General features: G+C 38.8%; 2 protein-coding genes across 2 annotated transcripts; both read right to left on the bottom strand.

Moving 5' to 3' along the window:
* Positions 1 to 121: 121 nt before the first annotated feature.
* On the bottom strand, positions 122 to 6,036 carry LOC139946267 (uncharacterized). Its single transcript, XM_071943887.1, has 6 exons — positions 5,952 to 6,036; positions 4,979 to 5,326; positions 3,978 to 4,187; positions 2,009 to 2,072; positions 980 to 1,171; positions 122 to 365 (listed from the first exon to the last, which is right to left on the bottom strand). Exons 1-6 carry the CDS (start codon positions 6,034 to 6,036, stop codon positions 122 to 124), a joined length of 1,143 nt encoding a protein of 380 aa, XP_071799988.1.
* Positions 6,037 to 9,612: 3,576 nt separating this feature from the next.
* Positions 9,613 to 19,527, bottom strand: LOC139946266 (uncharacterized). The gene is made up of 6 exons (XM_071943886.1): positions 19,418 to 19,527; positions 16,500 to 16,605; positions 14,813 to 15,109; positions 13,330 to 13,551; positions 11,026 to 11,143; positions 9,613 to 9,769 (listed from the first exon to the last, which is right to left on the bottom strand). Exons 2-6 carry the CDS (start codon positions 16,585 to 16,587, stop codon positions 9,613 to 9,615), a joined length of 882 nt encoding a protein of 293 aa, XP_071799987.1. The 5' UTR covers positions 16,588 to 16,605; positions 19,418 to 19,527.
* Between the last annotated feature and the right edge of the window lie 909 nt (positions 19,528 to 20,436).

Here is a 20,436-nt window from a genome sequence, read left to right as displayed (position 1 = left end):
ACATGATAACCCTGACACTCTATTGTCTAAATTAAAATCAAACATAAAGTATTCTAGACAATGAAGGGGAGTTTTGAAAGCTAACAAAAGCAACTCTATGAAATTGGTCCCTGGTCCGTATTTACGACTCAAGTAAAACTCGCCACCAGGCTGACCCCCACAAGTTCGAATGGCTGACTGGTGGGACGGAATGTATAAAGTGTCGCAATTTGCTTTCCCCTGTTTTACCCTCATCTTTTTCTCCTGCCTGTCCTTGCTGATCGACCTGTGAGTCTCTTGGTAGTTCCACTGTTCCTTGCCGTCTAAGGTTCCCTACCCTCCCCATCTCAATTTCAATCCCGTGTTCTTCTCTCACGATGTGTTGTCTGTGTATGTATTAATTGTGTGTGCATTGTCTTGTTATTGCTTCCTTATTCAATTGAAATTGTCAATTAAAGGCATGGACACTTTTGGTAATCACTCAACAAAACTTGTTAGCATGTAAAACTTGTTAGCATGTAAAACTTGTAAAAACTTACTTGGGTAACGAGCAACGGAGAGCTGTTGATACAGGTATAAAACATTGTGAGAAACGGCTCCCTCTGAAGCAACGTAATTTTCGAGAAGAAGTAATTTTCCACGAATTTGATTTCGAGATTTAGAATTTGAGGTCCCGAAATCAAGCATCTGAAAGCACACAACTTTGTGTGACAAGGGTGTTTTTCCTTCCATTATTATCTCGCAACTTCGGCGACCAATTGAGTTCAAATATTCACAGGTTTGTTATTTTGCGCATATGTTGAGATACACAAAGTGAGAAGGCTGGTCTTTGACATTACCAATAGTGTCCAATAGTGTATTTAAAGTTGTAGGCCCTATGTATTGATTTAGATTGTTTAGACAATAAAGATTCAATTTTAAAATCAAAGTCTTACAACGATATCCTGGACTATAGAGCGTGTGTCTGACTTTTTTTTCACAGTTTGAAACCTTACTTTACAATCCTCTAAGATTAACTTCATACGAGGGGTCTGCAATAGTACTGTAATACCCATCAGCTGAAAGCCCTTTATTTTCACTATTTCCAGTGAAGAAGACTGGATTCACATCGATTGAAGAGTTCCGGTTTGGATCTGGTGGCTGGGTGACTGTGTTTCGTCCGTTGTGAACAATTCTTTTCGCAATGAATAATCTAAAAGTGAAAATTATTAACACCAAAGTGAAAGCACTATTTCCTGACACACAACACAACACAACAGTGGACATTTATTTGTATCCACGTTCTAATAGTACATCATTTTTCAAGAATACATTATTCCCGCTCTTTTTTATGCGATGATAGATATTATTTTAAAAAGCTATACCGGGTGTCAAAAAAAAAAAATTTTTTTTTTTTATACACTTTTGAAATGGCTGCCAAATAATGAAAGATACGATTCTGGGGAAAATGTTTATATGTATGGATAGCTCAATGTCTCAACTTTCATATGACATCAAAAAAGTCCGAAAAAAACTTCATGCCTGGCTGAGCACTGCTCACTTTTGTGTAGGGTATGAATTAGCCTTCCAATGTGTGAGCTTACAAAATTTAGGGTGATATGAGAAATTCTTGATCAATATTGCTAAACCTAAACCTTTTCCCCCAGAATTATATATTTTATTTAAACTATACACATTTCAAAAAGTGTATAGGTTTATTTTTAGAAACGGTAATAAAAAAATTAATGTTTTCTGTCAAACGTTTTGTACTGTGACAAAAATGAGCAAACTAATGTGAATGTACGCCATAAAATACACCAACACTTTTATGTTGATCGACCGTCGAGCCATTCAGAGGCCTACCACCACTCACCAGCATTCCGTGTACTAACACATCAGCGATCCCAACACTTTTATGTTGATCGACCGTCGAGCCATTCAGAGGCCTACCACCACTCGCCAGCATTCCGTGTATTAACACATCAGCGATCCCACCTAGTTTGTATATCAACACGTTCTAATAGTCTCACTATGTATACTGTGTACTTACGTCAATACAGCTGTAATAACCGAAACTGCAACTCCGATCAAAATACCAACGTACAGCAACGAATCTGTAAACAGGAATAAACAAACTTAAGGCATAATTATTTAATTGTTAAAGGAACACGTTGCCTTGGATCGGTCGAGTTGGTCTTTGTTAAAGCGTTTGTAACTGTTTGTTATAAAATACATATGATTAGAAAGCTATTTGAAAAGTAGAGCATAATGATCCACACAAGTATCACTCTAAATTGCGTGGTTTTCCTTTTACCTCGTCGACAAACACGGTCGACCATTTATGGGAGTCAAATTTTTGACTCCCATAAATGGCCGACCGTGTTAGTTCGCTCAGTAAAAGGAAAACCACGCACAATTTCAATGCAACTTTGTATGGATCATTGTATTCTACTTTTAAAACATCTTTCCAACCATATGCATTTCATAAAGAACGGTTACAAACGCTTTTTATAGACCAAATCGTCCGATCCAAGGCAACGTGTTCCTTTAACGAAAGAAGGTATAACGTGAGCAGTTAGCTCAGCAGTTTCTTTTCATGCCCTTTTTCGGATCCCACCTCAGACCGGAGCCTGCATGTGGATTTGGTTTTGAGGAAAGTATACAGAAAAGTACCGACAGTGCTTACTTACCACTGACTTCCTAAAGGCACCGAACACCTTTGGTCAAAGACCATGCAATATTCTCACTGCAGTATCTCAACATGCATAAACAAACCGGTGAAAAATTTGACTCAATTTGGTCGGCGAAATTGCGAGAGAATAATGGAAGAAAAAACACCCTTGTGGCACAAGTTGTGTGATTTGAGATGCTTTGAATTCGAGACTTCAGCTGAGCAGGCCTCTTATTCAATTCGAATATTTTGGTGAGAGTACCTCTATCTCAAAAACTACGTTACTTCAGAGGGAGCCGTTTCTCACAATGTTTTATACTATCAACAGCTCTCCATTGCACGTATAGGGAGCAAGTTGTTATGCTAACCATTTTTTTTAGTAGTTACCACTAGTGTCCAGTGCCTTTAAAGGCAAGGTACACGTTTGGGAATTCTCAAAGACCAGTCTTCTCACTTAGTGTATCCCATTCCCATCATAAGCATAAACCAACAAGCCTGTGAAAATTTGGGCTCAATCAGTCATCGAAGTTGCGAGAAAATGATGAAAGAAAAAAAAACACCCTTGGTGGACGAATTTGTGTGCTTTCAGATAGGAAGAAAAAACTTCTAGCTAGAAGTCTTTTATTATTTGTGAGAAATTACCTCTTTCTCAAAAACTACGTTATTTCAGAGGGAGTCGTTTCCCACAATGTTTTATACTTTTAACAGCTCTCCAATGCTCATTACCAAGTCAGTTTTTAAGTTAATATTTGTTTTGAGTAACTACCAAACGTGTACCTTCCCTTTAAGGTAGAGTATGGTAAAACAAAGTTACTGTGGTTATTCTAGTTTATTTATCTCTGCTTTAAAGAAGACAGTGGTGGTTCTGATCATAGGTAGAACTAACAAAGCGTATAGCTTACTGTTACTGGTCGGTGCTGTAAGTAGTGGGGTGTTAGTTGGTTTAACAGTGTTCTTCGTTGCTGTGTCACTGGTTGTTAAATGAGTCGTCCCTGGCGGGTCAGTCGGTGATTCTGGTGGTGAAAATGCTCAGAAAATGACGCAATTTGAATTTTTGATTTAAACGTGCAGTGAAAACAGCTCTTACAAACACCTTCTCCAAAGTGTTTTGTTAGGTAAATCTATTTTGTCCCCTTTCGTATTGAGGAGGGGGTGGGGGTGATAAGACATAATCAAAAATCGTTTGTATTAGAATGTGACACTTTGAACAAAGGTAATAAATCAGCTACCGGGGATGTTGGTCAAATCATGGGGTGAACCAAAATTATGAGCAAATAATAAATTAGTCTCGAAGACTATTATAAACAACAAGCACGAGTTAAACAGCAAGCACGAGTTATGTTATTACCTGGAAATATTCCCGTGTAATTACAGGTGGGTAAACTATCCGGTGACCACGCCCTCATTGTCTGACATGTCAGCTGTGGCTCCCCAAGGAGCATGTGACCAGGTTCGCACATATAACTCACTTTTTCTCCAACTGTTGGCGATAGGTTGACAGATACGTAGGAGTTAGGGACAAACCCCGGATGGAAGCAATCCGCACCCGGAACAGGTTCTGAGCGAATGTGCAAAAGAAATATCAACCGTTGTAAAAAGTAGAATATCTAAAGAAATTTAACATCTCTTATAAGAATATCTATGAACAATTGGAGATACATTCAATTAACAACATGTAGCCCTGGGCCTATATATAGGTTTTCTTGGTCAATTTCGGAAAATGAGCAGCCAATTTAACCACCAAGCTATTCTATTTCGCGCAAAATCGAATGCTACTCAAAATGTGCTATTCGATTTCATTTGGGGATTAGTCAAATGTAATGTTGCGTCATTCGAATGACTCTACGCTAAATTGAACAGAGTGCTAAAGGAATTTGACTCGACTCAAAACGAAATTGAGTGGCCGAATTCTGAATTTGAATCGCAGTAACGACTGGAGAGGCAAAACATCTTTAATTCGAACGCATAAAAGTGAAATTGACTGCTTATTTGCCGAATTTGACCGAGAAAATCTATATTAGCTCTGCTTAGCGAGAGTGGTTCTGAAAAGAACGGGCCGTGATGGTGAACCCAACTGCTCGTCTCCAGAGGACCATATCTCAAAATGGGAATCGTTTACTTATAGTATTTAGGGTATTCTTAATTCGATATCAACCAACGCTTAGTAGTCAAACCGAGGCTTGAAGGTAAAAAAAAACCAAGAGTCATTGCCATAGTAAAGAGATGGGAACCCTTAACATTAGACCGTTAAATCCGGACTCTGTATGTCTGCTTTCTTTGGGGATGTGTTGAGGTGTTTTTCTTTGTTATGTTTCCAGGGGTGTTGGGTGTAGTGTTTTAATCCCTTACCATTAAACTCGTAAACCTGCATTCTGAAGTCTCCTCCGCATGTTTGGCTGGCATCTCCAGAGCAGGGATACGAGCAGTTCACCTGGTCTGCCGTATACTCGGTATACTGAAAGGGGTCTGCTAGGGCGCCACCACAGAAGCACTGTGAACCAGCCTGCAAGCCGTAGTATTGGAGATTTCTGTTGCGGCAAAGTGTTCGACAGAAGTCTACAGTCATGCCCGTTTCACCCTCGCAGTAAGTTTGTTCGTCGCCGCATGATTCTTGGCAGACCCCCATGTCATCTGAGCACGTAATGAGATCTTGTAGAGCCCTGTCCACGCCGTCAAAATAACACCCATGGTAAATATCTGGAAAAAAATGTATGTTTAAGTCCTGCCTACCTTTGAAATCAGAGGCTATAGCTAATGTCACGTGATCAACTCACATTTAGACTCTATTGTTGTTACTGGACACTAGACACGTTTGATAACTATCAAAGACCAGTCTTCTCACTTGGTGTATCTCAACATATGCATAAAATAACAAACCTGTGAACATTTGAGCTCAATCGGTCGTCGAAGTTGCGAGATAATGATGGAATTAAAACACCATTGTCATTGTAAAGTCGTGTGCTTTCAGATGCTTGATTTCGGGACCTCAAAATCTAGTTCTGAGGTTGAAATCATGGGGGAAACTTATTTTTCGAAAACTTCGAGCCGTTCCTCACCATGTGTTATACTATCAACAGCTCCCCATTCGCCTCTGTTAATGAGGTACGTCACAATCTAACCCAAAACGAGGCTATAGGCGCAGCCACTGCAAGTGTCGGACGTGCGCCCATAGCTCCATTTTGGGTAAGAATTATGACGTCATGCATAAGTATTAAGAGAGGCGTAATGGGTTTTTATTTTTGCCAACAATTATTTTGAGTAATTACCAATAGTGTCCACTGCCTTTAAGCTCACACAGTTTAGTTTATCAATCAAATCCTACCTGTTGGATCCTGACAGAGACTCAATGAAACGAAGAAGCTGATTTTGATCGCAACCACAGCTACTACAACGCACGACATTGCCATAATTAGGAAGAATTCACGAATTTCTTCAGTCAGCAGCCTGTTGTTTATTATTTTAACCTTGATGTGTAAGTTCACCACGATCTAACAATGTTATTCCAGTTCGAATTAATAAAAAAAAGTAACCAAAACGAGATTAAACTGATCAAACCAGTAATTGATTATTGGGACATACTACAGCAATGTAACTGTAAATTTAACGGTTGTATGATTTTGTAGGAGGAAGTCGATGTGAACTTGGTTGAGTTATAGGCCCTTTATTATGGCGTCATGGTAAATACCCAGGCAGTTATGCACGACTGAGTAATAATAATAATAATAATAATAATAATAATAATAATAATAATAATAATAATAATAATAATAATAATAATAATAATAATAATAATAATAATAATAATAATAATAATAATAATAATAATAATAATAATAATAATAATAACAATAATAATAATAATAATAATAATAATAATAATAATAATAATAATAATAATAATAATAATAATAATAATAATAATAATAATAATAATAATAATAATAATGGAAATTTATATAGCGCCTATCCATGTAAACATGCTCCTGGGCGCTGAACAATAAAAAGAAAACATATTAAAATCCATACAATATTAAAACACCCATTAGAAAATACAGTTAACATAGATAGCCGACATCTTGGAGTGAATTTTGTAAGCTCCATAAGGACTGAGTAATGTACAAATAAGGGAATCAATGTGTGGCAAAGAGTTTTTCAACTAGTGGTTTAAACCTAACGAGGCCTGTTACCAGCGTGGCAGCGAAGGGTCAAAGCACATGACTTAAAACGGTTCAGATTGTATCAAAATGAAGTTATGTGAACAAAATAACTGTACATTGCAAAAACCGGGGTGTTAAAACTGACAACATGGGTGTTCTCACATACAGTGTGTCTCAAAAGATATTATACACTTTTGAAATGGCTGCCGAATAAAAAATATATGATTCTGGGGGAAAGGGTTTGTTTGTATGGATAGCTTATGAAATCAACTTTCATAATATGACACCAAACAGTCTGTAAATAATTCATGCTTGGGTGAGCACTGCTCATTTTTGTAAAGTGTATGAAAATTAGGTTTCGCTGTACCTAGCCTTCCAATTTGTTAGAGGTCAGTCCTTATGGAGCTTACAAAATTCACTCCAAGATGTCGGCTATCTAATCATCAGTGAGCAGTGCTCGTGCACCCAAGCATGAATTATTTTCGGACTTTTTGGTGTCATATGAAAGTTTAATCCATAAGCTATCCATACATACAAACCTTTTCCCCCAGAATTATATTATTTGTTATTCGGCAGCCATTTCAAAAGCGTATAGTTTTGTTTGTTGAGACACATGGTATAGTAATAATAATAACAATAACAATAACAAAACAATAACGATAACGATAACGATAGCGATAGCGATAGCGATAGCGATAACGATAACGATAACGATAACGAAAACGATAACGAAAACGATAACGATAACGATAACGATAACGATAACGATAACGATAACGAAAACGATAGCGATAGCGATAGCGATAGCGATAGCGATAGCGATAGCGATAGCGATAGCGATAGCGATAGTGATAGCGATAGCGATAGCGATAGCGATAGCGATAGCGATAGCGATAGCGATAGCGATAGCGATAGCGATAACGATAATGATTATAATAATAATAAAAAAAATAATAACCCGTTTTTATATAGTGCTTTTCACACCCGGGGGCGTCCCAAAGCGCTTCACATTATTACCCCTGGTCACTGGGCCTTAATTCACTCCTTATACCATCTCAGCTCCCTGGTGGGGAGTATGCAGCCTGTGCAACATTAATATGCGGTACTCGGCTAAATCAATCACAAGAACCATCTCTGCCCTCACAGGTACCCATTTACCCCTGGGTGGAGAGAAGCAATTATAGTTAAGTGTCTTGCTCAGGGACACAAGTGTCACGACCGGGATTCGAACCCACACTCTGCTGAACAGAAGCATCAGAGCTTGAATTCGGTGCTCTTATCCGCTCGGCCACGACACCCCACAGAAAGAGAATCAAAATTTTCATCACAGGGTGTCAAAATAACACCAATGACTGCCGAACCAATAACATTGCTGTTATTTTGACACAATAATAATAAGGTTGATTTTATGTCTATATGACAACACCAATGCTGTCAATTTTTAACACCCCATTTTTTGCAGTGTATATTGGGTATACCTATTCCCCCAGAGTTCAAAGTGTGTTGTGTCTTTTCCCTAATGCTCGCTCTCTCTCTAACTGCATGGCATAGCGAATTATACTGTACTAAGAAAGGCGCATTATTATACATGCATATTATGATATTTTCTAACTGTTGATTAAAGACACTGGACACTATTGGTAATTGTCACAGACCAGTCTTCTCACTTGCGGTATCTCCATAAAATAACAAACCTGTGAAAATTTCAGCTGAATCGGTCATCGAAGTTGCGAGATAATAATTATAAAGAAAAAGACCCTTGTCACACCAACTTGTGTGCTTTCTGATGTTTTATTCTATCAACCTCTCCCCATTACTCATTACCAAGTAAGTTTTTAGCTAAAAACTATTTTGAGTAATTACCAATAGTGTCCACTGCCTTTTAAACTATGTAGCTACTTTTTACAACTGCTATTAAATCGTTGCGGTACCCGGTGCTGAGTAGGATTCGAACTGCCTCCAGCTACTGGGCAATCTCGATGGTCTAGTCGGTAATAAGACACTGCTCTAGAATTGCAAAGGTCGTGGGTTCGAATCCCTCCCGAGTAATATGCCTGTGATTTTTTCACAGAGCTTGAGTATACAGTGCTGAGCCGATATATAATATGCTATACGACTGAAAAGGGGAAGATCACGTCCCGGTGGGCTAGCAATTCGCCACTCTACTTGCGCGCGTTGTCTCCCCATTCCAGTCGCCTAAGATGGTGCCTCTACGCGAAGCTATCCAAGGCCTTAAAGGACATTAAACTTACAGGGTTTTAAGATAATGGTAGTTGAAAGCTTTCCTTCAAATTATAACTATCTGAGGTTGTGTAGTTTTTGAAAAATGAGTGAAACAAGTCACAAAATAATTTTCGTCTTAGGAAGACGAAAATTATTTTAGCATGTAAAATCCCATTAACCAGTTATCATATTATACCAAAACGAAAGCATAACTGGTTAATACGTTTTTACATGCTAAAAATGAGACGAAAATTAATTGTGTTACTCATTTCTCAAAAAAAAAACTACAGCACCTCAGTAAGTAAAATTTCAAGGGAAGCTTTTTACTAATGTAAATCTGCGGACATTGTGTTTTTGTTAGGAAAAAGTACATAGACCCTTTAAACAAAAAGGCTAGCCCATGTATTGCTTGCTGTCAAAAGCATTCAATCATAACGTCATCAGTCAGGTTCATTTCTCTAATTCTAAATCTGTGATGACAATTTGAAATCTGCATACTCGTGAACAATGTCACTACGTGGCTCCTCTCAGGTGAATTTGTGGTTTTTATTGGTTGGTGGCGGATTGGGAATCTCATATGCTGACATCATGCTGGTAGTGACGTCAGAAGACTGTAATGACGTCATAATAATGAGGCGGATTTGGGTTAACTGCACCCGGACGGTTGGGAATCTCATACGCTGACTCTGGAGTGACGTCAGTTTGCGTGTTGACCGTACCAGTGGTTATACCATCTGTGCTCTCTTCTCTTCTTTTTTGCCTGTGTAATTTTGTTTTGGGACAAAACAGTTAATTAACAATTATTAATTACTCAAAATAATTGTGAGCATAAAAACCTACGTCGGGTAACGATCAATTGAGAGCTGTTGACAGTATAAAACATTGTGAGAAACGGCTCCTCTGAAGTACCGTATTTTTTAGAAAGAAGTAATTTCTCAGTAAAATATTTGAATGGAATTCGAGACCTCAGCTAGCTGTATTCTCAAAATCAAGGCATCTGAAAGCACACAACTTGTGCGACAAGGATGTTTTTTCTTCAATTATTCTCTCACAACTTGTTATTTTATGCATATTATGTTGAGATACACCAAGTGAGAAGACTGGTCTTTGACAACTACCAAACTTGTCCAGTGCCTTTAAAGGCAGTGGACACTATTGGTAATTACTTAAAATATTTATTAGCATAAAACCTTTACTCATTCCTCAAAAACTACAGCACCTCAGCAAGTAATATTTTCAGAGAAGCTTTCTACCATCATTATCTTCAAACTGTGTAAGTTTAGTGTAAATCTGTGGACATCTGGGTTTTTTTGTCCTGCAAAAAGTACATAAAAAAAAAATTCAACTTCACTGCCACACGGAGTGAGTTCTTATTGGTCAATATCAATAATTGTTATCTGCCACAATAATTAATCGTAAATGAACTCTTTAATTGCTCCTGACGATCTTTGTAACTGGGAGACCAGTTGTATGTACCGCACAAAACAAAAAGTTCACAGATTTTACATTGAACTAAAGACGGTTCAAAATGATTAAAAGCTTCCCTTTAAATATTACTAGCTGATGTGCTGCAGTTTTTGAGAAGTTAGTAAAAACATTTTCATGAAAATAATGTTCGTTAAGCCCGTACAATGGATTATACAAGACTCTCCTGAAAAAAACTTGCTTTGAGGTTTGTTTGTTTTTTCTCAAAAACGTGACGACTAAGGAAGCTGAAACTTCTACAGGAAAATTACATAACATACATCTTCATTCACAGTGAGTAGGGATTCATGTCATGGCCAAAAACTTAACAAAAGGTACCAACCCCTTTTAAAGGGGCATTCGTGTACTAAGGGTGGATATCACAAAGAGTAAAGACTTAAGACATAGTCTTATCTCGAGTTAAGACGAATTTCTCGTTCTAACATAGGACTATGCTTCAAACTTTTAATAACTCTTAAAGAGTCCTAGCTAGTCTTAAGTTAGGACTATCTTTGTGAAATCGACCCCTGAAGACAGTGATGAGGCGCTTACCTCTTTCTAAAGACGACAATCGCAATAACAAGGAGAATCATCAAGGATGCGGTTACTCCAACAGCTATTCCAATGGCGTTCATTGGGCCCCGAATCGTCGTTGACGGTAGACTTGGCGCTGTTTATGAAAATAGGCCTATTATTAGTCGCTAGTGGCACAACCGAATGAATGTTTACACTTGCGTGTACATGTTCTGAAATAGTATTTTCCCGAACAGAATACAAATCACTGTAGGTGTTTCCCCAGTGTTCAAACTCATTTCCATACAGTTTGATTAATAACATAATGCTCAAATAAGTGCTTCACATGCTGATCATAATGTTATGCATTTAGGTACGCTATTCATAGTAAAACTATATCACAGCGTTTAAACATTAAACAAACAAAACATCAAACAACAATATCAATAGGAAAGAGGTATGTTTTGAGAACCTACACATCCACTGATGGAACAGATTTAACATTGGGAAGTTCATTCCACTCCTTATGTGATGTAACAGTGAATGTATGATCTGTGACGCCTTACTACGAGTCATGGGAAAAGTAAGGCGAAATGGATCTGCATTGGAGCGAAGATTTGTACGCAAAGGTTGATACAACTGAATACATTCATTAAAATACACTGGTGCCTGATTATGAAAGAATTTGTAAACAAATAAAAGAATATTAAATACAATCCTCTGTTTAATTGGTAACCAATGAATCTTAGAAGGATCATGGCATCATGACAGCGATCTAACCTAAAGATAACACGAGCAGCTCACTTCTGCAAACTTTGAAGTCTCTTAATATGCACCTGTGGGACTTCTGTAAGCAACCCGTTACAATAGTCTAACCGGGAAAGAACATGGCTGCGAATCACATGATGACATGCCACTTCAGATGCATACTTCCTCATCTGCGACACATTTGTTTAACTGAAATCGAACAGACTTGCAAAGCTGGTCTATTTGGTTAGACATAGACATATTATTGCAATCAAAATATACACCAATGTTCTTGACTGCATGATGTTGATGGTGGATCTGAGTGGTTTCAAATATAAAAATGTTATTTATGTTGCGCAAGTTGTGTTTAGAGCCAATAACCAAAAATTTGAGAAATTAAATAAAATGCTTTCGTGTGACTGGACGAATGACGTAACAAAAAGGTACCGGCTCTATGAATGCCTGTTTGTAGTCCGTAAAGCCCATCGTTTTGTAAATAACTGACGGAGCTTTACGCTCAGACCGTGGTTTCGAAAACGGCCAAAATGTAAAGTTAGTGGTGCGCGTCTAATTTGTCCGCGCGTCGCCTAAAATGCGCGCGTCTACTGCATGATAACACGTAGGTTATCCGACTCATCCCAAAAATGCGCAACTTAACAAAGGGGGCGATCAAAGTGAAAGTGCGATGAATTGCATTTTCTCAGCAGATAAACGGATTTCCGCTTTGTTTTCCCTTCCATTTTTAGTAGAAAAACAAATCAGACATTACTTTACAGAGTTCTGCGTTGACAGTTTCCTCTTGTGAAATAACAATGTTTCATGTCCGATTCAAGCAGTGGACATATTGATAGCAACTAGCATGGTTAACGAGCAATAGAGATGTTGATAGTACAAAAAAAACATGTGAGAAACGGCTCCAACTTAAGTAAAATGAGAAAGAGGTAATTCCTCACTCAAATAATAAAACGACTTCAGCTTATAAAGGCAGCAACTAATATTTAAAGGCAGTGGACACTATTGGTAATTACTCAAAATAATTATGAGCATAAACCTTACTTGGTAACTAGTGATGGGGAGCTGTTGATAGTATAAAACATCGTGAGAGACGGCTCCCGATGAAGTAACGTAGTTTTCGAGAAAGAACCTATTTTCCACGAATTTGATTTCGAGACCTCAAGTTTAGAATTTGAGGTCTCGAAATCAAGCATCTGAAAGCACACAACTTCGTGTGACATGTGTTTTTTTTTGTGTTTTTTCAATATTCTCGCAACTTCAACTACCAATTAAGCTCAAATTTTCACAGGTTTATTACTTTATGCATATGTTGAGATACACCAAGTGATAAGACTGGTCTTTGACCAATAGTGTCCAGTGTCTTTTAGTAGCCTTTGTTATATATGCATCTGACAGCAAACGCTGTTGTGCACCAATGGTGTTTTTCTGTCATTAAGGTCTTGCAACTTCGATGACCAATTGAGTGAACATTTTCACAGATTTGATATTTCATGCATATAATGTTGGGATATACACCAAGTGCGAATACTGGACTTTGACAACAACCAAAGGTGACTATAGTACCGTTAAGGCTTTTTTTACCTGTACATGTTGGCACAGTGTGGCTCCATTCAGCTATGTTTCCCCTTTCTATGCATTCGATAGTCTCGGCTCCCTGAATGACGTATCCAGAGTCGCACTCGAATCTTACACGAGTACCGAAAAACTTGGAGTTTAACTGATAAGAGACGTGGATTGGATTTGTGACGTTGTGGCTCCCGTGAAGTGGTGGGCCAATCGAGTTATTGCAAACTCCTTCAGAAACTGAAATTCAAACATGTGAGTTGGTAACAAACATGTATGGGAGGCATGTGCGATGCCCCGCCCCTTGTTGAAGAGGCAGTTTGAGCATAACAAAACAAAACAAAATTATTTTATTGGTATTTTAATTAGTTCGTATTTTTTACACTGTAAAACTGCGGTATTGTTTGTGCACAAGTCTATAGCATGGTTTGAAATTTGAAATTCCGAGCCCATAAGTAATACTGCATAGGCCGTGTCACTTTGGCCGCGCCCGAGGATAGAACTTAATGGGTCTGTTTTTGCTTAAAAGTGAACGAGTAATTAACGAAAATATGTTTTCAGTCTAGTGGCGGCAGACCGGTATTAAAAGGACAGCGAAAGGCACCAAGTTCACGTATTCTATTATGTTTTTAACGGATACGTGACCCGATCCACTAGCGGGGCACTTAGTTTGGGGCTGGCCCAAGGTGCACTGACGTCACCACGAGAAGGGTCACGTGATGATGCGTATTTTTTTGTTTTCAGGTGGAACGTGGGTAAATATCTAAACACGTTCGTCCTGGAAACAAAATAGGCGACTTTTCCAGGACGAACGTGGGGTAATTATCCGCCCACGTTCGTCCTGGATAAAATAACGTACGCCACCCGGATGAGCACACCGGGGTCGACCCGGGGAAGCTAATCGAACGCACCCATTATAATCAGTAATCCCTTATAACGTATTTTTCCCCAAGGAAAGATGAGGCCACTTAGCATAAAATAAATGGGCGTGCTTTACCTACTTTCTCACATGGGCGCAACTCACCAAGCGTGTCAAGAGTAACCTCTAATTGTATTTTGCATACAAGTACATGTACATGTACTGTGTCTCCTCCATGCCAGCTCCATATTCCGTCTCCTGTCTTTGTTCACACCACCACTGAGTGCATACATGCTTGGTCGGAATTGCACCACGTGAGAAAATAGGTAAAACACGCCACTTGATGCTTGTGGCCTCCTCTTCCCTGGGAAAACGAATACGCTTATAATTTTTTACCGTCTCCTCGCTCCTCCCGTTGCCTTGCGAAAGCTCGCTAGTGAAACTTCCCGGTGGTTGATTTTTTGTCAAAGGTTGAACACAGTCGGACTTTGTTTTGTTATAACAATATGTTTTTTAAGATCGATTTCTTAAAGAGATAACTATCAGGGATTTTTTTTTTGTTCTTACATTAATTTGGTTTTCTTCCTACATTATCGATAATATAATTTTTATAAGCATGATGTAGGCCTAAGTGTAACTTACTTTGATAGATTGAAATTCGCCAAAAACCGCCGCAGAATTGGTACCTGGTGCCTGCACAAGTATAACTGCACTCTGAGTCTACTACTCTCCCATTCCTTCCATAGTCTTCGTTGTTTCCACAGTAACATTCTGTCGCACTTTCAACACCTGCATATTTATAACCTCTGCTGCTGCAGTAAACGAAACACAGCTCAACAGACAAGCTACCAGAGGTTGTCGAATACCCCCTCAGTGACCGACCTCCAGACCAAGGTAGAATATAGTTGACGTCTATAAAGCATCCCAAATATCCAGGTCCTGAAACAACGACACAAAACGCATAATTAGCGCCGTCTAGTTTTATAACAAAAATTATAATAATTAGTCACCAAAATAGCTGATTCCAAAAGGAGACTAACCAAAAACGTTTAATTTTACATACACTGAGCTACCGCGCATGGTCACATGGTAAACAATGTCTGTACTCATTAAGGACACTGGACACTTTTGGTAATTACTCAAAATAATTGTTAGCATAAAAACCTTACTTGGTAACGAGCTGTTGATAGTGTAAAACATAGTGAGAAACGGCTCCCTCTGAAGTAAAGCAGTTTTTGAGAAAGAGGTTTCTCACTCAATTAATAATATATTGTAACGATTCCGGGGTGGGGTATGGTTCTTATGAATTTAACCAAGCCGCCACTCTGGAATCTGAAGAAGCCACAGGGGAAGGATAAAACATAATATTGGGGGATTGTCCTTAAACTCTACGGATGGGGCACATTGAAATAAATCAACTGTTTCAAACAGAGGGTTGACATTAACCGCAAGGAACTTCACAGTGTGTATTTTATTCAATCATGTTCAATCACAAAATGTACATAGCGCCCTCTCTTGATTTAAACGGTATTAACTTAAGGTATTCTGCAATCAATCAGTCCGCTGGTTCATTCGCACGCAGCAGTACGTGGTAGCGTGGCTGCTCGTGTTGTAGTAATTATCTAATGAGATTCGCCAATAAAGTGAGTAGCATCGTTTGCGTGTGTGTGTTTTTGAATGGTCTTGAACTCTTGAGGTCTTGAATGGTCTTGAGTTCTTGAGGTCTTGAGGTCTTGAGTGGCGATCTCTAGTCTGGAAGCGACTGAGCCCCGAGCTCTGGTTTTCGCCCCCTTTTATGGCCTAGCAGACGTACGCGCTGCACTAAGCCAGAGAACCGATTGGTTAATTATAAGCGTTAAGAAAACAAATTAATGTTAACACCTTTGGTAGCGTGCGCGCTAGCAGTTTGTAAGCGTGCGCGTAAAGCGCGCGCGAACGCACAGTCCCATACGCACAACCAAATGTGTGAACACTTAATTTAGCTGAAGTTAAACTTACAATAATGGTGAATTAGCAAGACATTATAAATAAAGAGATAGCATTTAAGTTGTCTCAACAACTCTATAATTAATTCTAAAACGCAAGGCAGTTTTCGCCACAATATATAAGGCTTCAGCTGAAGCCTTTTCTTAGTGCAACAAGGGTGTGTGTGTGTGTGTGTGTGTGTGTTTTTCGTTCATTGTTTTCTTTCAATTTCGATCACCAATATTGAGTCATTGTTCACAGGTTTGTTATTTGATGTATTTGTTATGATACACCAATTAAAAAACTGGTCTGTGTTAGTTACCAAATGTGTCCAGTCAGAGCCTTTAAAAAGAGATTTGGTTACCGTTATTCTGCGCATTAATTGATAGCACAACTTGTTGATAAACCAACGCCGTCCAAATAAGTGCAGCTCCGTACGATGAATGAAGCATGGTCTCGGTTCCAAATGCCTGAAATCAATCAATGGCACGAGTAATGTCTTGAGTATTGGTATAATATCAGTTTTTTGTTCTGCTGGATGACCGTTCTATCATAGAACTTATAATTATGTGACCCGCTCTGTGAAAATGAGTCAGTTGTTGGCCATTTAAAAAATTGAGTTTATGCATGGCTGGAAAGAACACACAAGCAGCAGTTATTTGGTATAATAGTGTGGCGAAAAGTGCCTTTTCCCCAGGGATCTTTGCTAAAAGTAGAGCTGTCAAATAAAATGGTGTCTGAGAGTTTATCGAATTATTATTGTGCTGGAAACTTGCACATTTTTAGCAGTATTCACGATACAGTCTTTGACAATATTTACCTGTAATGCCAATGAATGTTTATTACTTTAATCCTTAAGGTTTGCATTTACAGTTACCAATTACTTCTGGTCGCAGGTCGCAAGCGCTAATTAGCATATCTGGTTGCAACCACTTACTTTTGGTCGCAAGCGCTAATTTGCATTACAGTAACCAATTACTTTAGGTCGCGAGCTCATGCGTACTTACTAATTGCGACATACCTAAATCTATATTGTATGGCTCGGACACATGGACAGTCACCCGGGAACTTGAAGAGAAACTGGATGGGTGCTATACAAAACTTTTGCGGAAATACTTTAACGTGCACTGGAGTCAACACATGACAAATACAGAAGAACCTAAACTATCCATCAAAATACAAAATCATCGTCTGAGACTAGCAGGGCATTCACACAGAAGCACAAAATAACTTGTGTCTCAGCTTATCACCTGGTCACCCAAACATGGAAGGAGAAACAGGGAAAGACAAAGGCTCAGTTATACAGATGTAGTTGCCAGGGACATCGGGGTGCTTCCAGCCGATCTTCCCAACTTAATGAGAGATCGACACGGATGGGCAAAACTTAGCATGATTCCGACCCCGGTCGACTAGAGAGAGAGAGAGAAATCTATATAAGGCGAGCGTGTTACGGCTGCCGTTTGTTGTTAGTTTGTGACTTGGACCCGGTGAAGAAATAGGACGGTCGCCGCATATTATGTGACCGCCGCTAGCAAGACATTTTACATGTAGTTCTTCATCGTCATCCCCTAGATATACTACTAGTTAATTAATTGTGTTTGACTGAATAAAGATCCTTCAATGTATAAAACCCTGTAGAAATGGAAGAATAATTAAAGAGAAGAGAGAAAAAATGAGCAGATATTTCAGTTGAATTGAAAGTAAACCCTTACGCTTCGGAGTGAACAGTCTCTTAAGAGTTCTAGGGCCAATAACACTTTAGCCTTTAGTCAGCCTTTAGTCAGCCTTTAGTCAGCCTTTGCAGCCTTCATCTTCAGTAGGAACCAGTCGTCATCCCACCCCTTCCCCCCTTCTATGATCAATTCTCCCGTCCCTTTTACTAAGTGATAAAATAATAGCAACTATTGTCCACCACTCCCCTGGTCCCAATAAGTCTCAATATTCCCCGAAGACCAAGAGAAGTTTGACGACCGGCAGCCCGCCCTCTGACGCTGTGGAACTCAGCAGCCTGAAACATCACTGCTCGACATTAACGTTGCGGACGTGCCCGTTACAATATTATGTCCTAGCTTTGGGGTGTACCGCGTTGCTGAGTTACTCCCATTTGAAATTAGCCAGTATATCAGTTTTTGTTAAAGACAAATTACAAGTAAAGTGATGTTTAAAACTATCATTTCGCGCAAAAGGATACAAATCAAACTGAAGTATGATTATTATTTTTTTTTTTTTTGATTCATTACTCATATAATGCATTGGGCGACATCTGACTCAACTTCACAGAGTGGGTCACATAATAATACTATTGCTATATCCAGCGAGGCAACAGTATTTTTCAAATCTGGGAATCGTTCTACCTCATGATGGCATACCTTCTGGAACCACCACTGGCCTATGTTTATTTATATGAACAGACAACTCGACAGAGATGTACATTATTATGTAATGGTTGTACAATAGTTGTTAGATAATATAATAGTGGCTTCTTATAATTACAGCGCGCATAATGTCACTCAGTCACTCTCAATGCACTTTAACACACAGTATTTCCTGCAAGGTATATGGGACAACGTTCGTTTGAATTATAACAGCACCATGTATAGTGTTTTACAAGGTGCTATCGCGCAATGCTGTGCCAATTTTCAATAAGTGCAATCTAGGCTTTTTTTACTGTGCAATACTCAACAAACAGCACCAACAGCTTGACGTCCCATCCGAAGGACGAAGCAATGTGTGTCTTGCTTAAAGCCATTGGACCCTTTCGGTAAACACTATTGTCCAAGGCCCACACTTCGTGTATCACAACTTTTATATCAAATAACAAACCTGTGAAAATTTGGCTCAATCGGTCATCGGAGTCTGGAGAAAATAACGGGAAAACCCACCCGTGTATCCGCGCGTTTCGCCGTGTCATGACATGGGTTTAAAATAAATCCGTAATTCTCGCTAACGAGAATTGATATTGTTTTACTGTTTTCTCAAAAAGTAAAGCATTTCATGGAATAATATTTTAAGGGAAGTCTTTCACCACTATCTTCTGTAAACCCTATAAGTTATTTGTAAATCTGTAAACTTTTTTTTTTCTCTGTACCGAAAGTGTCCAATGGCTTTATTAAGGACACATGTGTCACGACTGGGATCTTTAGTAGACACTTTATTAAACCAATGTCGTAACACGTAAAAACCCGTTAATTTGTATTCTGTTTCACTTCCTGTCTTTTTCATGTAGTTTTTTGTTGTATTTTTGTAGAAAAGCTTGGAACATAAAATGAACAATGAGCTTACCTTGGTGAACTTCTATATGCAGGGATTTAATTTTACGTCACACTGCAACCAGTTAGAGTTAGCGAAAAAAGGCTTACAGGGCCTTCTATAGAGCACACAACTTCGTTTTAGTGACACGATCCCACAATGCTTTTGGTAGATTTTGCAAAACAGGACGTGTTTGTCATTTATTTACAGTTTTGATCAGAAATGCAAAGTATCCGATGTCAAGATCTGAAGATATGATGCTGGTTTCATGTGATGCTGTTCAAGTAAATCAGGATATTTATTTAGTTCCGCATTAGAGGCATGCACTGATCGACACCATTAAAAAGTCACCTGGAAGTGGTATTTTTGTTAAATAAAGCTTTTGTCACTAAAATATGTGTTTTTATGAGAGGAATGTGAATAAAAAATTAACTAAGGTTTAAAAATCTTAGTTTTGATTGTATTTACAAATTTACGAGTAGGCCCCGACCCGAGAGGGCGCTGTTCGTGACGTATTTCAAGGCGCGATATTTGGAGAGAAAATTTGTAGTCGGGCCCCCGTACATTACGTCTGGGAACATGGCACATCAAAACAAATTTAGACACGATTTTACACACATACGTACATTGAAACTTGAACATGTTGAACGCCTAGTGGTTTTTACAAAAGCTATTGCTGCTATTTTTATTTAACTATGCGACTTTTTAGTGACCAAATGGGTTGTAAGATGTGGGTCTGCCTACGTATTATTATAGAAATACGGCCACGGAGCAGACTGCACGCACGCACTATGGCTGCTGTATAATGGGCGGACGGTCACATAGGACCTGCACGCACGGTGAATCGCATGCGGTACCAACAAAAAATCGTGTCACTTGGCAAAAGCTAAAAACATACCCTCAAAGTTCAAACTTACCCGAATTTTTTCACGTTTAGCAAATGCTCCTCTGAGTTCGTCACGTCTTTCAGATACCTTCTTCGACTTCCCACTAGCTAGAAAAATTGTTGGGACGGCGTCGTGTTTAAGAATGGCTCTTCTCGTCATGTCAAA

This window comes from Asterias amurensis, chromosome 13, assembly GCF_032118995.1.
Source record: "Asterias amurensis chromosome 13, ASM3211899v1".
NCBI lineage: Eukaryota > Metazoa > Echinodermata > Asteroidea > Forcipulatida > Asteriidae > Asterias > Asterias amurensis.
Note: the sequence above shows the minus strand (reverse complement) of the source record. Positions and strands in the feature narration are given on the sequence as shown.